General features: G+C 51.0%; 8 protein-coding genes across 8 annotated transcripts; 4 read left to right on the top strand and 4 right to left on the bottom strand.

The window, feature by feature from the left end:
• Positions 1 to 407: 407 nt before the first annotated feature.
• Positions 408 to 3,782, top strand: ALTATR162_LOCUS11894 (uncharacterized protein; the record flags this gene model as incomplete). Its single annotated transcript, XM_043319538.1, has 2 exons — positions 408 to 3,446; positions 3,498 to 3,782. 2 exons carry the CDS (start codon positions 408 to 410, stop codon positions 3,780 to 3,782), a joined length of 3,324 nt encoding a protein of 1,107 aa, XP_043175473.1.
• A 5,100-nt stretch (positions 3,783 to 8,882) lies between these two features.
• Positions 8,883 to 10,407, bottom strand: ALTATR162_LOCUS11893 (uncharacterized protein; the record flags this gene model as incomplete). Its single annotated transcript, XM_043319537.1, has 3 exons — positions 8,883 to 8,935; positions 9,566 to 10,124; positions 10,345 to 10,407. 3 exons carry the CDS (start codon positions 10,405 to 10,407, stop codon positions 8,883 to 8,885), a joined length of 675 nt encoding a protein of 224 aa, XP_043175472.1.
• Positions 10,408 to 10,741: 334 nt separating this feature from the next.
• Positions 10,742 to 11,004, bottom strand: ALTATR162_LOCUS11892 (uncharacterized protein; the record flags this gene model as incomplete). Its single annotated transcript, XM_043319536.1, has 2 exons — positions 10,742 to 10,929; positions 10,977 to 11,004. 2 exons carry the CDS (start codon positions 11,002 to 11,004, stop codon positions 10,742 to 10,744), a joined length of 216 nt encoding a protein of 71 aa, XP_043175471.1.
• Positions 11,005 to 11,155: 151 nt separating this feature from the next.
• Positions 11,156 to 12,620, bottom strand: ALTATR162_LOCUS11891 (uncharacterized protein; the record flags this gene model as incomplete). Its single annotated transcript, XM_043319535.1, has 4 exons — positions 11,156 to 11,948; positions 11,998 to 12,341; positions 12,390 to 12,439; positions 12,491 to 12,620. The coding sequence occupies 4 exons, from the start codon at positions 12,618 to 12,620 to the stop codon at positions 11,156 to 11,158; spliced, it is 1,317 nt and encodes a 438-aa protein (XP_043175470.1).
• A 693-nt stretch (positions 12,621 to 13,313) lies between these two features.
• ALTATR162_LOCUS11890 (uncharacterized protein) lies at positions 13,314 to 15,386 on the top strand (the record flags this gene model as incomplete). The annotated part of the gene is made up of 3 exons (XM_043319534.1): positions 13,314 to 13,495; positions 13,544 to 14,565; positions 14,614 to 15,386. 3 exons carry the CDS (start codon positions 13,314 to 13,316, stop codon positions 15,384 to 15,386), a joined length of 1,977 nt encoding a protein of 658 aa, XP_043175469.1.
• A 385-nt stretch (positions 15,387 to 15,771) lies between these two features.
• Positions 15,772 to 16,959, top strand: ALTATR162_LOCUS11889 (uncharacterized protein; the record flags this gene model as incomplete). The annotated part of the gene is made up of 1 exon (XM_043319533.1): positions 15,772 to 16,959. One exon carries the CDS (start codon positions 15,772 to 15,774, stop codon positions 16,957 to 16,959), a length of 1,188 nt encoding a protein of 395 aa, XP_043175468.1.
• Positions 16,960 to 18,280: 1,321 nt separating this feature from the next.
• Positions 18,281 to 19,042, bottom strand: ALTATR162_LOCUS11888 (uncharacterized protein; the record flags this gene model as incomplete). Its single annotated transcript, XM_043319532.1, has 4 exons — positions 18,281 to 18,611; positions 18,661 to 18,710; positions 18,804 to 18,859; positions 19,018 to 19,042. 4 exons carry the CDS (start codon positions 19,040 to 19,042, stop codon positions 18,281 to 18,283), a joined length of 462 nt encoding a protein of 153 aa, XP_043175467.1.
• Positions 19,043 to 19,235: 193 nt separating this feature from the next.
• ALTATR162_LOCUS11887 (uncharacterized protein) lies at positions 19,236 to 20,108 on the top strand (the record flags this gene model as incomplete). Its single annotated transcript, XM_043319531.1, has 1 exon — positions 19,236 to 20,108. One exon carries the CDS (start codon positions 19,236 to 19,238, stop codon positions 20,106 to 20,108), a length of 873 nt encoding a protein of 290 aa, XP_043175466.1.
• Between the last annotated feature and the right edge of the window lie 477 nt (positions 20,109 to 20,585).

The following is a 20,585-nucleotide window of genomic DNA, read 5'->3' as shown; positions in this document are numbered from 1 at the left end:
AAACGATAGAGAGATCTTTTATTAACAGATATGACCTCTAGATAAGAGGCAGAGAAGAGGAGCTGAAGCGTAGGTGGGCTAACAGTCTAGGCTCGTGACCGTCGGCGAACTCCTTCACTTTGTTTGGGAAGGAGCAACCCATGCCCCGCTGTTTAGCGTGCCTTTCGTTCGGGTCCCTGCTTCGATCACCAGCCACCATGCAAACAGCCGCTTTGAGCATTTCACCATGATGGTGATGATGTCGCTACAATGAGGTGAGGTTTGTGGTGAATCAACGCGTCGACCCGTCCAATGTGAGCGTGAGTGGTAATTGCCGAGACATCCACGGTTCAACGTCCGCGGGCACCTGCGAGATGCGCGTCTAGGTCACCTTTTGGAGTGTCACCACAACACGTCTTCTCACAAACATGGCCACGACCATGTTCGCCGATTTAGCTTCTAGCGACCGTCGCAAGAAAGTTTATGGCAAATCGTCGCGTCCGTCCGCCCTCCCGCCACCTCTACCCGATTCGAACGACGATGCGCCTCCATCCCCAGAGCGACCGCGGAAACATGCCGCAGCCTTGAACGGTTCGTTGAAGAAAACTGGAGGCGCATTCAACGTCGGGCCTAGTTTGGGAAATGCGCGCGCAAAGACTGATGAAGTCGACATCTTCGACGTACCCTCTGAGGACGAGTTCCTTTCGCGCCCGAAGCCGACCAAGAAAATAGTAGCGAAGCGTCGCATACCCGAAGCAGACCTGGAAACCTCAGCTTCCTCCAAAGATGAGACTCTCCAGAAACCCAAGAAGCTAGGAAGAACCGCACAGCCGGTGCGCAAGCCCGACGTCGCGAAGCCTACTACCGTGAAGAAGAAGCTTCCTACGGCCGCGCAGATCCCAAAGCCCGTACAGGCACCGCTGCCTTCATCCTCGGTTCCGGTCGCACCCCGAAAACCACGCGGAAAGACGCCCCAGCCCGTAGAGGCACCGGAACAGACTACACGAGACCACAATTTATTACAGAGGCCGGCGGCCAAGGCGAAAGCACTACCAGAGGCGACGACTCTTGCACCGTCACAAGCCAAAGCTAAGAAGAATGCAAAGACAGCTCCGGTCCTGCCCGCGAAAAGTGCGCCAGGGAAAGCATCAGCTAAATCAGGTGACGATCTGGCCGTGTTTGATGTGCCAATGTCAGACGAAGAGGCACCGCCAACGGTCAAGAAGATCTCACGTCAAGCTCCATCGAGAGGTCCAAAGGAGCCTGCCAAGAAGTCTAAAATAACATCTGAAGACTCTCACAAGGACACTGCGGAGTCGGACGATTCCAATGCTGCGAAGAAGCGCAAGCGCCAAGGATCCGTCTCTTCAACTGCCACTATAGCCAGACCAGTGGTGCAACAGAAACGTGAGCAGTCGGCCCCTCAGCGGAGCCAGAAGTACCAAAAGAACGAGGATGGCGCTTCACCGGGACATGGGTTATCGAACCAGCCCACCACAGGCTTAACTCAGAAGCTGCAGCCACCGGCGCCGCCAATCAATAAACCGACAAGGACAAGACAACATACTGTGCCTGTACTAGCACCACGAACTATTACCAAGGGTCGATCTTCTCCGGCTATGCTAAGCAGCATGATTCCGAGCCGCCAGCCTTCCAGGCCATCTCCTGTTAAGGAAGTGTTTGAAGTTGCTGAATTGGAAGATCAGACTATGTATGACATACCAGATCCGTTGACTACGCCTGTTCGTAAATCGAAAGCTTCCATACCTGGCTCAGTGACACCGCGACAAAAGGACCTCTTCGGTGGCTTGCTAAGTGACTCATCATCCTCGACTACGCCAATGCCCAGCATTTCCAATCTACAGCTAACGGATCGTAAACCGAGATCGCTTATCGGCAGTTTATCAAGATCAAAGTCTGATGTCACTCACAGTGCCAAGGCTCGTAAGACTAGACTTATTGATACTCTCAAACCCACAGAGACTAGCTCGGATGACGACGAAGAAGAAGAAGAAGAAGAAGAAGAAGAAGAAGAAGGGAGCAGCGATGAGGTTGGAGATGAATTGGAAGCAAGCTCAAACCCTCCCCGAACTGCAAGAGAGCCTTTACAAGAATCCGGAAGAGTTCATCCCCCAAAGGCGCTCTCAGATGACATGGAGGTGGATAATCAAGCAAATGTCGACTCACAGACATCACAAACCACATCTGGATTTGGCATGCGCCCAAAGCTCACTTACGCCATGGCAAGGTCATATCTGAAGGAAGACAATCCGGAAGATGACCTACTGATCTCGATGGATTTGGATGACAACTTCGGGTCTCATTCCCAGAGGGACGCCAGATCTGTGTCTGAGGATGATCCCGAGCAGAATAGCCAAGCGCAGGCTCAACAAATGCATGAGCTCAAAACCCGGGGACGCAACACGGTCCTCCAGCACGAAGCGGAGATGATGATCGAAGAGACGTCCGTCACCAACAGTAAAAACATACGGCGTAGTGCAATGATTGATCTATGCACCAAGATGGCTGACGAAACGTTTTGCGATCAGCTTCTGGACTCTGCTCTGGTCCATCAATTCTTCCAGAACATCTCTGTCGGCCGTGAGATCATCTTCGAGTTTGTCACTGCCGTCGCCACGGTGTTCGTCCTCCGCACTAACCCTGCCTACTCTGTCCTTGACCAACTGCACGAAACCGGTAGTCTCAACAACCTTGTTAAACTTGTTGCCAACGATGCGGACATCAAGGAAATTGCAAAAGATCGCAAGACAAATCTGTCAAAGATCGCGAAGGAGTCGGTACTCTCATTTCGCACCTTAGTTCAGCAATCCTCTATTTGGTCGCCTGCAGTAATTGAAAAGGTATCACCGCAGCTTGTGGCGCTGAAAGCCATTGAGTTGCTCATCATTGGACTGCGGAAGGCTGGCAATGCAGATATGCTTATCAACCAAACAATGATCTCGCAGATTGTCGAGATCGCTTCAGTTTCGAACGACCGATCACACTCGGACAAGGGAGCGTTAGAGGATGATACGATACTGGAAATGGTACTTTCAATACTGGAGTCTACATCAGCTACGAGACAAATACAAGCCACCTGGTCAACTGGTGTGCTTCAACAGATTGCGGAGTTCATGCCTCGGTTCTTTCAGGCTGATGCTGCATCATCGACTATGCTTGCCGTCAAACTCTGTATGAACCTGACAAACAACAAGCCAAAGGCTTGCCAGCCATTCTCAGCGAAGGCTTTTGTCCAGCCACTCGTGCATTCTATCGTTGAAAAGTTCCGGTCAATCAATACAGGGTTGGCACTGGAAAAGCGAACAGAGGTTTCGGATAGCCTGATTTTGAGCCTGGGCGCCGCCATCAATCTCGCGGAGCTGAGCGATCAAATGAGGCTAAACACTGCCGATGACATTGAAACATTGGTTGAGATCTTCCTCGAGGGATTGAAGCGCGCTTCCCAGGTATGTACCTCCTCCGCAATGACGCTCTCAACGATGCTAACTACTTCCCAGGCTGCTTCTGTGGAAGAATCTCGCTCTGGTGTAGCCATCGGGTATCTCGGTGTCCTTCTTGGTAATCTAAGCCTTAACGACATTATAAGAACGAAGGTCCGCACGCTGTTACCGAGCAAGCGACTCGATACGCTAGTGGATAGCATCAAAGACTTTGTTCGTGTGCATCAGCACGTTGACCAGAGGGTAGAAGACTTTGACGGAGTAGAGGGCCAGGAGGCCTTGCAGACCTATACCACACGTCTCATGCTTGTTGTGGAAAGGCTGCAGAATGCGAGCATTTGATGATCTTGCGAAACTATGGAAGATCGACTCTGGCATGCACGCTAGGGTGTTGGTTCATCATTGACCAACGTGCCTGTTCTCTATTTGATTTATTTGTGCTTGTTTACTATTAGGCAAGAACCCATTTCCTTGGTCATGGGCGGGCTTTATACTGGTTAAGTCTTTGGCGGCCACGACATGATACCCCAAATTATGCATATGCAGTCGTTACAGAAACGAGTTCACTTGTACTGTTTACGAAGATGTCGATACCCCAGCGTCTTGGACGGAGAGATAGATAGCAACAACGGTCGTGCAGTGAGGTTCTTCCGGCTAGCAAATCAGCCGTAGCAATCATATTAAAGATGTGCAAAATTACACCAATTGAGCAACATGCCATCCACCCGTCGCCGTTTTGCCCTCTTGTCCCATGGCGTAAGCAGTAGAGGCTAAATGGAGGCTTGTATAACCTCGCACGTACCCGTCCATACGGCTGCACCCGACCCAGGGAGCCGGATCAAGCGACGCAACAGCCGGTATGTGGAGAGTCTTTGCCGTCGGGACAATTTACGAGATTTCTTCTATGAAACTTCCATGCAGCGGGTGTGTAATATCCGCGCAGGCAACTTTTTTCTCGTTCCGCAAAAACTTGCATGTGATTGTTTCGCCTTGAGTCAAGAACGCCCGAAATCATTTCGGCTAAGTTGTATTCTCGGGGCGTCGGGAGAGCGATGGATAGTGTTTGGACATTTCGGAGGTACTTGTTGCTTTGAGTGGTTGTTCTGGAATGGTTTGGTATGGTGGTGGTGTGCTGGACAGCTTTGCGCTAAACTCGAGACGATTGGCAATACGTAAGGCAATGCTTCGAGAAGCTCCGGATTCGTCGGCTGCCGCGTGCACTGTTCGGTTTGGATGGCTAGAACTCGGGAACCCAATACCAGCTGCTCGGTGCCATGCCCAAAGCGATATATCACGGTTGCCCAACTTTGATGTGCGGACGCGAACGCGAGTCGCTGCTGCTATATCGAGAGATGACCCGGCAGACATGACGGCATTGAGACGCGGTTGGGGACTTTTTTTCTGAGCCACGTCTGCTCTCTACCCACGACGCTCGCTGGAGTTTGCGTCTCGTTCTTCCCAACAGCAGCAGTTACAACGCTTGGGCCAGTAAAGTAGCTTGTTTGTCCCACACGCGCATCCATCACCTGCAGCTAGACGGCGTCATTCGGGCTGGAAGCTAGCTCGTACAGGCAATTGCAGGTCCGAACCACCAAACGAAACCTAGGCAGCTACCTCTCAGCAGTCGACTGAGACGACCAACCCTCAAACCTGGCGAGTCGTTCAGCTTCCTTACGACCTTCTACCAAACCCAACAACAAGATGGCGCCCCCACCAAAGCAGAGAAAGGTGGCCATTGTCGGCAGCAGAGCCGTCGGTACGTGATTGTTGAGTGCAGCTTGCGCAAGCTTCACATGCAAATACCAACAAACAGCATACTGACCCAAATGAACAGGCAAGTCGAGTATGACGGTGCAATTCGTCGACGGACACTTTGTCGACAGTTACTACCCGACTATCGAGAATACCTTCAGCAAGATGATCAAGTATAAGAATCAGGACTACGCGACTGAGATTATCGATACGGCTGGCCAGGTACATGAGGTTTTCTTTTCCCCCGCGTCGCGAAGCTCAGCCCAGCTCCACGCCCCACCTTTGCCATGCTTCACGCGCGTCGACTAAGGCCTTGTTTGAGGAACCCGCTGACTCGGGTACTGTCTTCCAGGATGAATACAGTATTCTCAACTCGAAGCACTTTATTGGCATCCATGGCTATATGATTGTCTACTCGGTCGCCTCCAAGCAGAGCTTTGAAATGGCGCGTATCATTCGCGATAAGATCCTGAACCACCTTGTAAGTTTGACACGTGCCATTGTCAGCGCCACTGTCTAACCACCCGTCATTTTAGGCCGTCGAATGGGTTCCCCTTGTCATCGTCGGCAACAAGTCTGACCTGCGTCCCGAGCAACGCCAAGTCACGCCCGAAGACGGTCGCGCCCTCGCCGCAGAGTTCAAGTGTGCCTGGACCGAAGCCAGCGCGCGCTACAACGAGAACGTACAAAAGGCTTTCGAGCTCATAATTGCCGAGGTGGAGCGGTCCCAGAACCCTGGTGAGCCTGCTGGCGGCAGCAAATGTATAGTCATGTAATTGCAAGATTCTTGACTAACATGAGCGCTTCTACCAAGGTGTCGGCGTGGACAAATACGCAGCTCCCCAGAAGGAGCGCGAAGACAGAGAAGAAGCGGCGAAGCAGCACGCATCTCTTGAAGCATCCATTCGATCATCTGACGAACATGCTCAAGAAGACGTAAGAGGCGGTATACTTTCATCTAGTTTGGTGTAGATGGCATAGACGGCGGATGACTTGTTGCGAACGACATCTCTTTAATGGGTTCCGGCTTTTCACTATCCTCATGGAAAGAAACAGTATGTAATGGCGTAATGGTATGAGCGGCGGTGTAACAGGCGTTTTTTACTGGTATCCTGGGTTTAACCTGGTTCTCACTCACGATGTTTTACGGCTGCAGTACTACGTATCACTTTACGTTACTTTCAACAATAGACGGTATACGATTCGTGTCCAACTTTATTGTGTGTGCACGACTGCTCTGACAGAACTGTTTGTCAACGCTGTGTTCTCGATTCGCAAAAGTTGCTCCACATGCCTCGTGCTGGCTTGCGAATGCACCGACCACCACCCACCATCCTACCCACAGACCTTGATTAGGAAGCTCTGAAGCTTTGACAGAAAAGCCACTGGTTTCAACGGCAATTCTGTGCAGTCTGTGCAGCCTACTGTATTTGGTAGTTTGAGCTTTGAGGCTCTGCGAGACACGCTTTATCGTTCCTCTTTCTCTCAAGAGTCTGGCTCGAAGGGTGTTTTATCTCGAACATGTATCTGTGCTGGTATCAGTATGTACGTCATTTATTCTACCTTCCTAAAAGGGCAGGTTTGCAGTACATCCGTCGAGTACAGTACTTTCAATCCCCGTGTATCGCAGCCAAAGTGGTAAGCGCCAAGCTTCATCCTTTTTGGCTCTAGTGCGGGTCGCTCAATCTAATCCCTGTCGGTTGTTTGAGTGCGGTGCGGGACACTGATGAGTCCCGCGTTTTGAACATCTTCTCTATACGAGACTACACACCACCACATACGATCAATTCTGCTCAGCTTACGTTCACTGAGAGACAGACAAGATGCTCGATATGTAAGTTGCTTGTTTTTCCACGACAGGAAAGTGTGGGTTGCTTGAATGCGCACGCGCTGGAGTTTGGGTTGGAGGGGCTGCACTTGAAGGAGGTAGAGATGGAGAGTGTGGAGCGAAATTGGGGAAGACGATAGGACAAGAAGAGATATGGACTAACATTTGTGCCTACAACAGAAACGACTTCATCAAGGAGCGCGGCGGCGACCCAGAAGTAAGTGTTTCTCCACTCTATCTCGCGCGACCTTTGATCTTGTGCCAACGCTAATCCTACGACCAGAAAATCCGCGAGTCCCAGAAAAAGCGATGCGCGCCTGTAGAAATCGTCGACGAGATCATTGCAGACTTTGAAGATCACCGTCGCACACAATACGATGCTACCCAGTTCGGTTCCAAGATAAACGCGGTCCAGAAGAACATCGGTGCTAAGAAGAAGGCCAAGGAAGACGCTTCAGAACTGCTCGAGGAGAAGAAGAAACTAGAGGCCGAGAAGAAGGAAAAGGAGACTGAGGCAGCTGAGAAGCTGGCCAAGCTGCACGCAAAGGCAAAGACGGTTGGAAACTACGTGTACAAAGATGTTCCGGTTAGCGATAACGAGGACAACAATGCGGTTCAGAAGACGTGGGCCCCTGAGGGAAGGAAGGCAGAGTTCAAGCAAGATGGCATCCCACATCATGGTGTACTTGCGCGGTTGAATGGGTATGACCCGGAGAGAGGTACTAAGATTGTTGGTCACAGAGGATACTGCCTGACTGGATACGGTGTATTCCTCAACCAAGCGCTGATCAACTACGGTCTGGAGTTCCTGGTACGTGTGTAAAGAGCCGGGTTTTGAAGAGCGCTGTACTGACTTGATGCTCTCACAGTTTAGCAAAGGTTTCACACCCAACCAACCACCCTTCTTCATGCTCCGCGATCAAATGGCCAAGACAGCGCAACTGTCTGATTTCGACGAGGAACTATACAAGGTCACTGAGAGCAAGGACAAGCCGGAGACCGACAAGTACCTCATTGCCACCTCAGAACAACCCATCTCCGCCCTTCATTCGGAGGAGTGGCTACACGACAAAGAACTACCCATCAAGTACGCCGGCTACTCAACAAACTTCCGAAAAGAAGCTGGTTCGCACGGCAAAGACGCATGGGGAATCTTCCGGATACACCAGTTCGAAAAGGTTGAGCAATTCCTCCTTACAAACCCTGAGAAGTCATGGGAAGCTTTCGACGAGATGTTGGCCAACTCAGAGGAGTTCTACCAGAGCCTGGGTCTGCCTTACCAGGTTGTTGCCATTGTCTCTGGAGCGCTGAACAATGCTGCCTCGATGAAGCGCGATCTGGAGGCTTGGTTCCCCGTCACAGGTGGTGGAGAGTACAAGGAACTCGTTTCCATTTCCAACTGTACCGACTACCAGACTCGCGAGCTGGAGATCAGACATGGTATCAAGAAGCTGAATGCGACTCGTAAGGAGTATGTTCACGCACTCAACGGTACTCGTAAGTTTACTCCCCAATTATTATCTCTCTCTTTGCGGTGAGGGTGGAAATCATGAAAGCTAACACGTTCCGTAACAGTTTGCGCAACCGAACGAACACTCTGCTGCATCCTCGAGAACTACCAGACGCCTGAAGGTTTCGTTGTCCCTGAAGTGCTAAGGAAATACATTCCCGGTCAGCCTGACTTCTTGCCTTTTGTCAAGGAGTGGAGGGCTCCCAAGGAGGACAAGCCCCTTCCTGACCGGACAAAGCAGGCGTAAAGACTGTTGCGGGAATGGCTGCTAGGATAGATATGTAAACAGCGTTAAGCTGGGATACGTACAAGAGGGAGAACTAGATCTACGCCGGGCTATGTTTCTGGTGGACTAGCGAGTTGATTCGTAAACGAAGAACATGGGAATGAGCTTTTCCACATTTTCTGTGCCCTTAAGGGGTGTAGACGTGATCTATGTAACATCTCAATGCATATCGCGTCTAGAGACCACTCTGAGAGGAAAGAATCGACTCTTACAAATCCATCCTTCCAGTCTATCTTGTTGTCCTGTAGCCTCCTTACCCACTTTCTTCCGTCTCCTTCCTACATCGTTCCCTTATTCACTCAATCCTCTTCCCCTTCGTCACCTAACCTATTCTCCCAACTCCCCAACCACCTCCACCCCCTACACACTTTATTCAATTCCCCCAGCGCTGCATTCACCTCCCCTTGTCCATCGTCTGTTTTCCTCCCTTTGAATTCCACAAAAAAGACATAATGCCAATTCCTCACTCCACTCGGCCGTGTATTTATACTCGTCAAATTGATGCCATGCGAGGAGAAGACGGTAAGGCAGTTGGCCAACGCACCAGGATTAGAATGCTCAATCGTAAAAGTGATGAGTGACTTCCAATTCTCTCCATCCGACTTTGGCTTTGCGGTTGTACTAGTAGTAGTTGCAGTTGTGGTGGGTGTGGGATGATGATGATGATGATGATGATGATGATGATGATGATGATGATGATGATGATGTTGTAGTCGACTCTTTCCTCCGTATGACGAAAAACCGCGTACTATTCCCCTTCTTATCGTTGATTTCTTTTGCCAAGACGTCCAGCCCAAATAGCTCTGCAGCGATGAAACTAGATAATGCAGCCGACTCGCCGCTCTTATCCCGACTAGCGATTTCGGCGGCTTTGCTCGTGGAACTCACGTCGTGGCGTTCGGCCGTCTTGAGGTAACGTGTGAGGAAGGACTTGCATTGGCCCCAGGCTTGGGGGTGGGAGTAGAGTTTTTTAATGTGTGAGAATTCTTCTTTTCCGTAGTCTTTGGTAGCTTTGCCATCTTCTCCATCTTGCGTGGTTGTGGTAGGAGTTCCAGGCGAGTAACCCAACAAACAGTGTTTGACATCCACATAAGCCTCGCCACAAACAAGGATATCGGGATACTTGTTGTTTAGGTCGGCGAAGAGGTCGAGAGTGAAGACTACGCTGCCGTTTGAGCTGTTTTCAAAGGGGACGACGCCCCGGTATGCGGTGCCGGATTGGACGGCGGAGAAGACATCCTCGATTGTGATATCGGGAGTTAGCGTTACCGGGGGTGTTGATGTCGGGGGAAAGGCGTCTAGAGCTGCCTGTGGGAGAGTGGTTAGATGAATGTGGGGATATGTGTTGGGAGATGTTGATTTGAATGAGTTGGGGAGAAAGAAAAGGAGAAAAGTATTTCATCATTCCAATGAGGAGAATTTAGTACGGATAGGGGACGAACATGTGACGAGTCATGCTCAAATGAGAAGACGAAACTGAAGGAGAAAAGCTCAAACATGAGAACTGTAATACTGTGAAATAACTCACTTGGTGTGTATAGCTACCTTCTGGGCCCAGGAAGGCTACGGTAGGTCTCTTTTCTTCTGCCATATTCTGTTGTGACCTTTGAAGTTTTGAAAGGTACGCAAGTACATAAAGCATTTGGATTGATCGTTCACTAGACTCGGAATGACGTCGGAACCCGGTATCGGCGCTAGCAAAAACAAACGCTAATTTGTACATCCCCATGGGGCGTGTTACGCCCTATTGTAAGGACCAGGAGCGGTTCGAGTAGCGAATCAAGTACACAGCACAGAGCCTCAAGCGTATCTTCACTAGTGGTCGAGCAATATATAAAGCAATTTTTCATTCAGCTAAAGTTGAGCGAGCGACGAGCTGACACGTTTCTGAGCGAACAATCTGCCTATCCTTCTTCCGTCAAGGACTACTTTTCAAGAGGTTCGCAATCGACGATTGACGATAGCCATCCTTCGGGATCCCTATGCTTTCTAGTCCTTGTTGTAGCTAAGATAGAGCTTTTCAGACCGAGGTTTGGAGAGGTCAAGCCTGATTGAGGCTGCTGCCTCTTTGTGCAAGCGAGAGCGGGTCGTGGTAAGAATGGTGTTGGTCGACCTTGGGAGTATTAGTAGGAGCTTATTGGTAGAAAGATTCTAACATACATTGCAAACCCTCCGTAGGCACTCCCATCTTACAATCTGGAAAGGCGAAGCGTCGTTGCTTCGACTACTCCAGCCTTGATCTCGGACACGTCGTTTTGACTTATCACGCGGGTAGCGGACGTTCCGTCACTCGAAGCGAGTGGGGACGCTACCTCGCAGTCAGCGAGGGCGCACAACCGTCAATCATCGTAGAATTCATCTTCATCATCGTCGAAATCGGCGAGTTGTTCAAAGTTGAGAGCGTAGCGGAGAATGGCGCCGATACCACCAAAGCCCTTGACGAACTGGTTGCCCTCGGAAGAACGGTCGGAAACGAACTCGAGATTGGCACCAAAGTCACGATATTTCTCGGCGAGCCACTCAAGCATGGAGCCTTGGTCGATGACTTCCATCTCTTGACCGGTCTCCTTGTCCATGAAAATGCTTCGGTCCTCTTCTTGCGCCTTGGTGGTGTGGAGGATAATCTCAGAACCTGCAGAGCTCTTCAGAACCCAGCGAGTAATCTCCAAGTTCTCGAAGACGATCAAGGTCTCTGCAGCACCAGCCTCAAGAGCCTTCAGGGTGTCGTCGATACCGTAGCAGACCTTGCCAGAGTCCTTGGAGATGTGGTCGAAGTACTCGTTGATGAGCTTCTTCTCCTGGATAAACTTGACGTTGCTAAGAGTCTCGCCAGCTAACTCAATGGCCTGGTTGAAACCGTTCTCGCCTCCGTAAGATACGTCGACGACCTTGATGACCTTGGACTGCAGACGGTTGTCGAAAAGGTCGGACTGGTTGAGGTCGTTTTTGAAGTCGGCGGAACCAGCGAGAATAATACCAGCTACGTTAACCTTGTCGGCGGTGATGAAGTTCTGTACAGCCAGTTCGGCGACCTTGCGGACGTAGTTGTGGCGCTTTTCTTCACGGAGACGGGCGAAACGCAGAGCGGATTGACCACCACGACCGTGCTTCTTGGGAAGGTCGACTGAGAACCTGTATCTGTTAGTTTCCTTGCATGTCAAGATGTGTTGGTCGCACTCACTTGTGGACAATCTCACGAGTGTTTCCTGACAGGGTGCCAAAGAGCGCACCGTTTCCGTCCATGATGATGAAGCCAAACTTCTGGTCGGATTCGAGCAGCTCGCTCAGTGCCTCGGTATGGAATTTGTTGTCGCAAAGGTATAGCGACGTGTTGATGGGCTTGAAGGGCTCGAAGTCGATGTTGATCTTGCGCTCCTTGCCTTCTGCGGTGATGATTTCACCACAGTAGACAACGAGGCCATTGGGCGGGACCTTGGAGTAGAGCTTGAGACGCTGCTGGGTCGAGGTAATGGCCGAAAGGACGGAGAGACGGTTGACGCGCGACTTGATGTTGGAGGCAGTACCCTAGGAAAATTAGTTTTGGTTACGGCGCAGAAGGGGGAGAAGACGCACGAATTCTTCAGCCAACATCTTCGCAGCGCGAGAAACCTGGTCCTTAGGGGCTATACATGGTCAGTCGCTGGCGCCTGCGCAAGCGTGCAGGTGTCACATACGGATAATGAGGGAAATCATGGATGTGCCATTTCCGCGAGCGGCTTCAAGACGCTTAATCAGCTTCTTGACCTTCCAGATCTCAATGTTCTTCTCGGCCTCATTGGGCTGCTCGTTCTTCCCGGACGACATGGTCGCGGCGGTGTTGTCGATGTGAGAGTTTGGTGTTGGTGGGGTCGAGAGATTTTCTTGTTCAGCGAGGGGCAAGAACAAGCGACGTAGCTGCCGACTGGCGGCGGGAGGAGGGTGGAGAGTGTCAACCTATGCAGCCTTTACTACAACGCGCCTTGGCTGTGTGAAGAAGTGTAGAGTGAAAGGGCAGCCAGCTGGGCTTATGTGAATTTATTGGTCTATGACTGTGCTCGCAAGGCAGTAAGGCAGCACAATTCACCATGGGGCACGAACAGGAGGCTGACACAGGCTCGCTTGCATGGCCACTAAGCGGGCAACGGGCATGAAGCAGCTGCAATGCCCCGTTATCAGACTCGTGCCTTGGGTAGCTCCGGCTGTGGGCAGCTATGACGGCAGACCTGCGGGGCTGCATGATATCCTCGTGATAGCCATCTTGCGCTTCTCCGTCTTTCTATGGGAGAAGTGCCATGCTCGGCGCTTCTTTATATAATCAGGACGGTCATGGATAGCGGCTATCACCCGCAATCCCCAACGCGCAATCTCATCCCGACGATAGCCAGCTATCGATTCAAGTAGCTCCCGCCTCCCTGCAGGGTTTGAATCAACGAGTTTTATACTTCACGTCGCCTGTCCTGCTGCACATGCACTTTTTGGTCGTGCCTTCTTTGTCTATCGTGACTGCCGCTACTCACCATGGATAACAGAGGGAAGCAACCATCCACCTGGGACGCCTACGAGTCGGCCAACCGCCCGTCAATCGACTCGGACACGGAAAGCCACATACAATGGGACGAGCTCTCGAGGCGGCCAAGCGGAGAGAGTAATGCAGGCACGGGGAGGTGGACTGGCACGGTTGGCGAATTACGAAGACGAAGGTGAGCATATCGTGCTTTTCGCGACACACCTGAGCTAACAGACGGCAGATCTTCAGTAGGACAACAGATTAGCGCATTGGGCGAGGTCGGAGGCGTCAACAGCATCAACAACTTTGCGCGGTCGTGGCAGCGTGCAGCAGGCTTCTTCGAAATCACACCCGTGCGACCCTCCTTCCGTATCGAGGACGAAGACGGCGACGATACAGAAGAGTCCGACTTCTCACGCAGCGGCCTTCCGACGCCAGTGCCAGACCAACGATCCGCCCTGCGACAGGCGCTTCAAGAAGGCGGACGACGCGCATCCGACAATGCCATAACAGACGAGGAGCAGGGCGCAACGGAGCGGACGCAATTGCTGCCCAATACCGTCGAACAGCGTCTGAGAGGGAGAGGGTCGAGCATATTCCAGATCGAGCCCTCGCTATCCTCACCTTTCGGAGCCAGCTATGGCACGGGATATGGCAGTCTGAGTTCGCGCGTGAACGAGTCGTCCATGCGCCATGCTGGCCGCCTCTTCACAGAGCAACAACTGAAGGGCGTCGCAGAGCCAGAACAAGAACGAGAACCACTCTTGGTCAAGCAGGTCGAAGAAGACGGGCACATCATCAACGTAGTCGTTGGTCAATCAACCCTACCACAGACGATATTCAATTCGGTCAACGTCTTGGTCGGTGTTGGGCTGCTCACGCTGCCACTTGCGCTCAAGTACTCTGGATGGCTGATAGGTATGGTTTTCCTGGCGTGGTCGGCTGTAGTGACCGGCTATACTGCAAAGCTACTTGCCAAATGTCTCGATGTTGATGGTTCCCTCATCACCTTCGCTGATCTTGCATATGTCTCCTTTGGAACCAAAGCACGAGTGGCCACTAGCATTCTGTTCTCTTTGGAGTTACTAGCAGCATGTGTCGCATTAGTCGTCCTCTTCGCTGACAGCATGGACGCTCTCATTCCCGGTTGGGACGTCTTCCAGTGGAAGATTGTCTGTGGGTTGATATTGATACCACTGAGCTTCCTACCCCTGCGCTTCTTGTCTTTCACATCTATTCTGGGTGTAATGTCCTGCTTTGGAAGTGAGTCAAAAACTATGCACACCATCTCCGTAGGCTAACAGAAAGTAGTCACACTCGCCATCTGGATCGACGGGCTCGCCAAACCTGAGGCCCCTGGATCCATTCGCCAGCCAGCTACTCAGTACCTATTCCCAGACAACTGGCTTACCGTACCGCTCTCTATTGGCCTTCTCATGTCTCCTTGGGGTGGTCATTCTGTCTTCCCGAACATCTACCGTGACATGCGACATCCGTACAAGTACAGGAAAGCAGTCAACGTCACCTACATCTTCACCTACCTCATCGACGTTGGTATGGCCTGCGCGGGTATCCTCATGTTCGGAGACGGTGTCAAGGAGGAAGTGACAAGCAACATATTCCTGACTCCTGGCTTTCCTCCAGGCATCTCCGTTTTTATTGCCATCTGTATCGCCATCATTCCATTAACCAAGATTCCGCTTAACGCAAGGCCTATTGTCAGCACGCTGGAGGTTCTCTTCGGTCTGGACACGCGCTCTCTGGCCATGTCTTCATCCATCGATGGCATGAGTGGCCTTACTCGGGGGGCGCTAAAGATCACCCTTCGCATCGTCACTATCGTCATATTTGTTGTCATCGCCATCATCTTCCCTTCGTTCGATCGCATCATGACGCTTCTCGGCAGTGTCGCCTGCTTCAGCATTTGTATTATCCTTCCTTTGGCGTTTCATCTGAAGTTGTTTGGAAAAGAGATATCTAGCGGAGAGAAGACGATGAATTGGGTGTTGATTGTCGTCAGCACTATCATGGCTATTGTCAGCACTGTTTTTGCATGTCTACCTAAAGAGATGATTGGGGCTTAGAAACGAAGACGTCAAGATCACGACAATGTTGGATGGAAAAAAAAAGTTGTCTAGTAATATGTTTTCATTTCGTTAAGGATTTGATATCCAGAGGTAATAAGCATGGCGTTTTTTGTTGCAGTTCTCTTTATGTTGGGCAGGCTGTTTCAGCATCAGCTACTCATACTACAATGTATATCATCAAGTGAGTCTGAGGTCTATAGGGTTTTACAGTGAAGTTGGCCCAGATCGAGGTTAGACCGTACTTCACATTCCTTTTTCACCTACTGCTACACTGACCTTTGCTTACGTTGCTTATACGAACTTACCTGGATCGCCTACCCGCGACTCTATGCAGGGTCTGTCCGACTTACTCAGGTCATACACTCACTGCACATCGCCTTCAATGAGATTTCTACTTTTATTTGCAAGTTCCGCTCTAGTCCTCGCTGTCCCGAACAATCTTCCCAATTTTACTATCGGCTCCGAACATAACCTTACCTTCGCCAATGACAATCACATCGATGGTCCAGTCACAACAGCCGACGACGATTCATGGAAACAGACCGTGGCCCGAGGCGCAAAGCTCCTTAGAGGCATGAAAGCCAGCGACGCCGAAGCCGCAACTCTTTACGATCTAGGCGCCAGCGCCGAGAGCCCCTTCGATGGCGACCTCATTGACAAGTTACGTGAGTGGGGCTACAACGACGCCACCGATGCCCTCGCCAAACAAGCAGATCCCGAATGCAATTTCGACAGCTCAAGCGGAAACATACTGAAGAAAGCTTTTGGCGACCTAAGCATCGGGACCAAGCCGAAGAGTCAAGGCGGCCCAAACCAATGTTTCCTAATCGAGCACTTTGACAGCCCAGCTGTGAAGAAAGGCGATGATGGCAAGATGCCCTTGAGAGCCGATCAACGATATGACGTCTGCGACAAGGAATACCGGGTCACTGGCGCCGAGCACACAATCGGTGTCAACGTAGACGCAGGCGCAGTATATGCTATCAACCTCTCTTCCGCTGCTAAAGCTGCGCGTCGCCTCTGGAGACGCGCCCCGAGTGTCGACGAACTCCCTGCTATACGCAGCGTCTCGGATATCGCGTGGGCATTTTGGAATCGTGTACACGGTGATGCGGAGAGTTTGCAAAATATTAGGTATCTCTTTGTTACGATGATTATCAACAAGGAGACGAATCAACACATTAAGCGTGCGTTGGGTACGTTGAATCCACCGAAAGAGGACGTGGAAGGCTGGCCAGGACATGAGTTCGATATGGAGTCGGATGCGGGGAAAGCCTTGCTAGGAATTCCTGTTGGGCGATGGGCTGGGTACTTTCTCATGCAACATAAGAGGCAGTTGGGTGGGAATAAATGGATCTCAAAGGTTAGAGTGTTCAAGTCTGAGAAGGCGGGCAGTTGGCCGTACTTTTTGTTCTATGTTGACGGTGCCACGGCTTCTAGGACAGGCGCAGACAAGATGGAGGTAGCAGGTGTGTACGATAGGCCAAGATTGGTAAGACGAAGTGAGGACGGAAAACATATTGTTCGAGAGTATGTTGTGAGGACGAGGATACCAAAGTCAAGGGGCTGAGCCTCTGTTGTGCATCTTGTGTTTCTCTCGTTTCCGTCCCGGCATATTTCACCATAATCACATTTATATATACTCGACACTCCTAAAACTGTCAACAAAAACTCTAATAATCAAGCAACGTGTGCTGAGGAAATACCAAGTTCAAATAGTTGACCCTTCTCACTGCAAAAGCTGACTAACACCTATCGGTCTCTTCACCGCAGAACCTCCGATGCGCAAAGCTTCAAGTACGTCAATCCAGTAAAAAACCACAGCCAACGCCTGTAACAGCCACGCAAACCCTCAAAACGTCTACATCCGGCCCCTACACACCCTTACGGCACACGCCAAAAGACTCTCGCGATCAAATCCTTCACAAAAACATCATGGATTCTCTAGGAGGCGGCATCGCTAATGCAGACCTAAGCAAGCTATCCGACCGCGACAAGCAAGAACTCCAGCAGTTCGCTATGAACGAGGGTCAGAAGGCCAGGATCCAATCTTGTATGGCTTTCCTCTCTATTCACCCCCCCTTCCCCCTTCTTCACCATTCCTCTCTACATCTCATTACTCCCCTCTGTCGCCTTCCTCTATTCTACACCCGCTCATCTCGAGCGCGTACGAAGTGTAACCACTGGCTAACGTATTGTGTGATTGAATATAGCGATACACTCCCTAACCGACACATGTTTCCGCAAATGCATCCCCGCGGGTACCGTCAAAGCGGGCAAATTGGATAAATACGAGGAGCCGTGTATGAGGCAGTGTGTGGATAGGTTCTTGGATGCGAATATGGTTGTACTGAGGGAGTTGGAGAGGTTGAGGGGATAGAGATGATCGGGAGATGACATGTAGGAGGTGCTTGGGAAATGGGAAACATGTGGTCGAAGTACCTGGGATGAGAAGATGACGGGGACGCATGTGTATGATAACGAGGGGATATAACGACCTGTACAACACCGCATGGCGGGAAATGTTTAGTGCATGGTATTAGGAATGAAGAAACGAGATGTACGATAGATATAGACTGAGCGCAGTATTGGCATCACAAGTCGTACCAGCAAATTGATCATGGGTGACGAATGTTTGCGTATCTGCAAGATCAATTCACAATGTATGCACTGCAATCACGGTTGATAACAAGACATCACAACTCAAGGACAATGAGATGATTGAGGACCAAGTTCAATATTGGCGTCATGTGGAAATCTGATTCATTCGAGTCACCGTGACTACGTTTATCCCATGAACGCCCGCCATGCATAATACATCGCTTTTCCATTGCCGGGTATAACCAGACCCTATCATGACCATGCCTTCCCTTTTTACAGAGACCACCTCTTTAAACGATGGCGAGCTTGGTGGCCGCAATGTCGAGAGCATCGACATCGGCGGTGAGGCGGCAGAAAGCCTTCTTTGAGCCGTCGGGGCGGATCAGGGTGTTGATCTTGACACAGCTGACGTCGTACTGCTTCTTGAGGGCGGCGGCGATTTGGCGCTTGTTGGCCTTGACGTTGCAGATGAAGACGAGGGTGTTGTTCTCCTCAATCTTCTTCATGGCGGACTCGGTGTTGAGAGGGTGGATGAGGACCTTCTCAGCGTCCATGCGGGGGGCATGGGGGACCGACTTGCGAGGGTACTTGCCGGCGCGGGACAGCTCGAGGGTCTTGGGGCTGGGACGGGTTAGCAGGCAAAACTTTTTTGTATTGGGGTTGGGCATACCGGTGGAAGCTGGTGTTCTTCCTGATCGCGCGCTTCTTGTTCGCATACGACTGTCATCTCGTTAATTGTGCCCATCACACGAGAAGTACAGCCCGTCAGAGGTATGTTTCTGACACGACTCAAGAGGATCAAGGGAGGCTTACGCCACGGAGAGCCGCTTTGGCAGCAGCGTTGGCCTGCTTGCCAGTCTTGGTAGGGGCTGCGATTGATGTTAGCCATGAGCGCAAATTGAGGGTAGCTGATCGAGGCGCATTCGCAAAGTTCCCTTTCCGACAGGCTGCTGCCACGGTCCGGTGCCACTTTGCGACTTGTATGCTCCTCCTCGATTTCGCGGTTGCGGTATTTGCGTAGACGTACTCTTGGATACGGCCTTGGGTCCCATTTTGGCGGTTTGGTTGGTCCTGGTGTTAGTGTCGAGAGTCGCAGTCGAAAAGTTGTGGTTTTTGCTCCAAACGAAAGTCGTCTGTGGGAACAAAGCACGCTAACGCACTAGCGTCAAATCCTTGCATCTGAACTCTGGGCGCCTCTCAACCATCACTTTATCTTAGCCATGTGATTGCGACACCAGAAAAATCATGGCCGTCAAAAAGCGCCAAAAGACAATATCGCATGGTCGCCCACCGATCAGCAGACCGAAAGAGCGGATGACCTCTGAGCGCTCCAGGACTATCATTCGGACCCATCACCGACTACAGAAGGAGCATGCAGCAGCTTTAAAGAAGGGGGATGCAAACTTAGCTGAAGAAATTGCGCGAGCTATTGAGAAGAATGGGGGAATCAAGACTTATCAAGCTGCAAGCAAGCAAGGCCAGGCGAAAGACAGAGGAGGTGATTCTAGCAAGTTGTTAGTCGAATGGCTCGAACGATCCAAAGTCTTGGACTCGAAAGCACGAGGCCGTCGCAGTGCTGGCAACGCCGAACTCAGATGCCTCGAGGTTGGAGCTCTATCGACCAAAAATGAGATTTCGAAGTACTCAAGCGCCATCGACATGACGAGGATTGATCTGAACAGCCAGGGCCCAGGCATCGAAAAACAGGATTTCATGGAGCGACCACTTCCTACATGTGATGATGAGCGCTTCGATATCATTTCTCTATCGTTGGTGCTCAACTATGTCCCGGATGCCGTTGGTCGAGGGGAGATGTTGAAACGCATCACAGAGTTTTTGAGGAAGAGCATTGCGCGGACTGAACCCCCCAATTCAGTCTTGCCAGCGCTGTTCTTTGTTTTACCATTACCATGTGTTGACAACTCACGCTACCTCGATGAAGAGCTACTCCTGCGAATTATGCGCGACTTGGGCTTTACGATGAGATTCAACAAGAACACTTCAAAATTGTGTTACTACCTGTTCGCCCTAACAAATGAACCGAAAGCTACAAGGGCCGAGAAAAAGAAGATTAGAGACGGGCCGGGAATGAACAATTTCTGCATTGTTGTGGAATGAACACCGGAACAACAGCAACAGATTGAGATTGGGTGGCTGTGGCGGTCATCTAGAGACGGGATAATAGCACATTGCAGCAAGCGCTCAGGCAAGACCAGTATGCGCTCGAGCGCAAGTCGTTTGCTGACCAATTTCTATTTGGCTTGATAGTTATCATACTCATGTCTTCGCGAGGGCTATGAGGCAAAGACAATATGCTGGTTATAATCACTAGCGCTCTCTTCCGGGATGAGAATCGATAGATTCTTTCTCGCGGCAACGACAACGACGACGCGTTCAGGACGCCGATGGCTACTCCAACGAACAAGCTGCGTAGCGGAAGCTCTTATCCTGGTTGGAAGATGAGCATCTCGTTGATGGTGCTGCGGCTCCCGTACCGATACCTACATCCGTTCCGTTGATGTGTGGGTACTTGTGGTCTGGTCAATGGTTTACAAACCAGGTTCAGTTTGGAAGTGACGTGGTGAAATTCGGGAT

This window comes from Alternaria atra, assembly GCF_907166805.1.
Source record: "Alternaria atra isolate CS162 genome assembly, contig: 37, whole genome shotgun sequence".
Classification (NCBI taxonomy): domain Eukaryota; kingdom Fungi; phylum Ascomycota; class Dothideomycetes; order Pleosporales; family Pleosporaceae; genus Alternaria; species Alternaria atra.
Note: the sequence above shows the minus strand (reverse complement) of the source record. Positions and strands in the feature narration are given on the sequence as shown.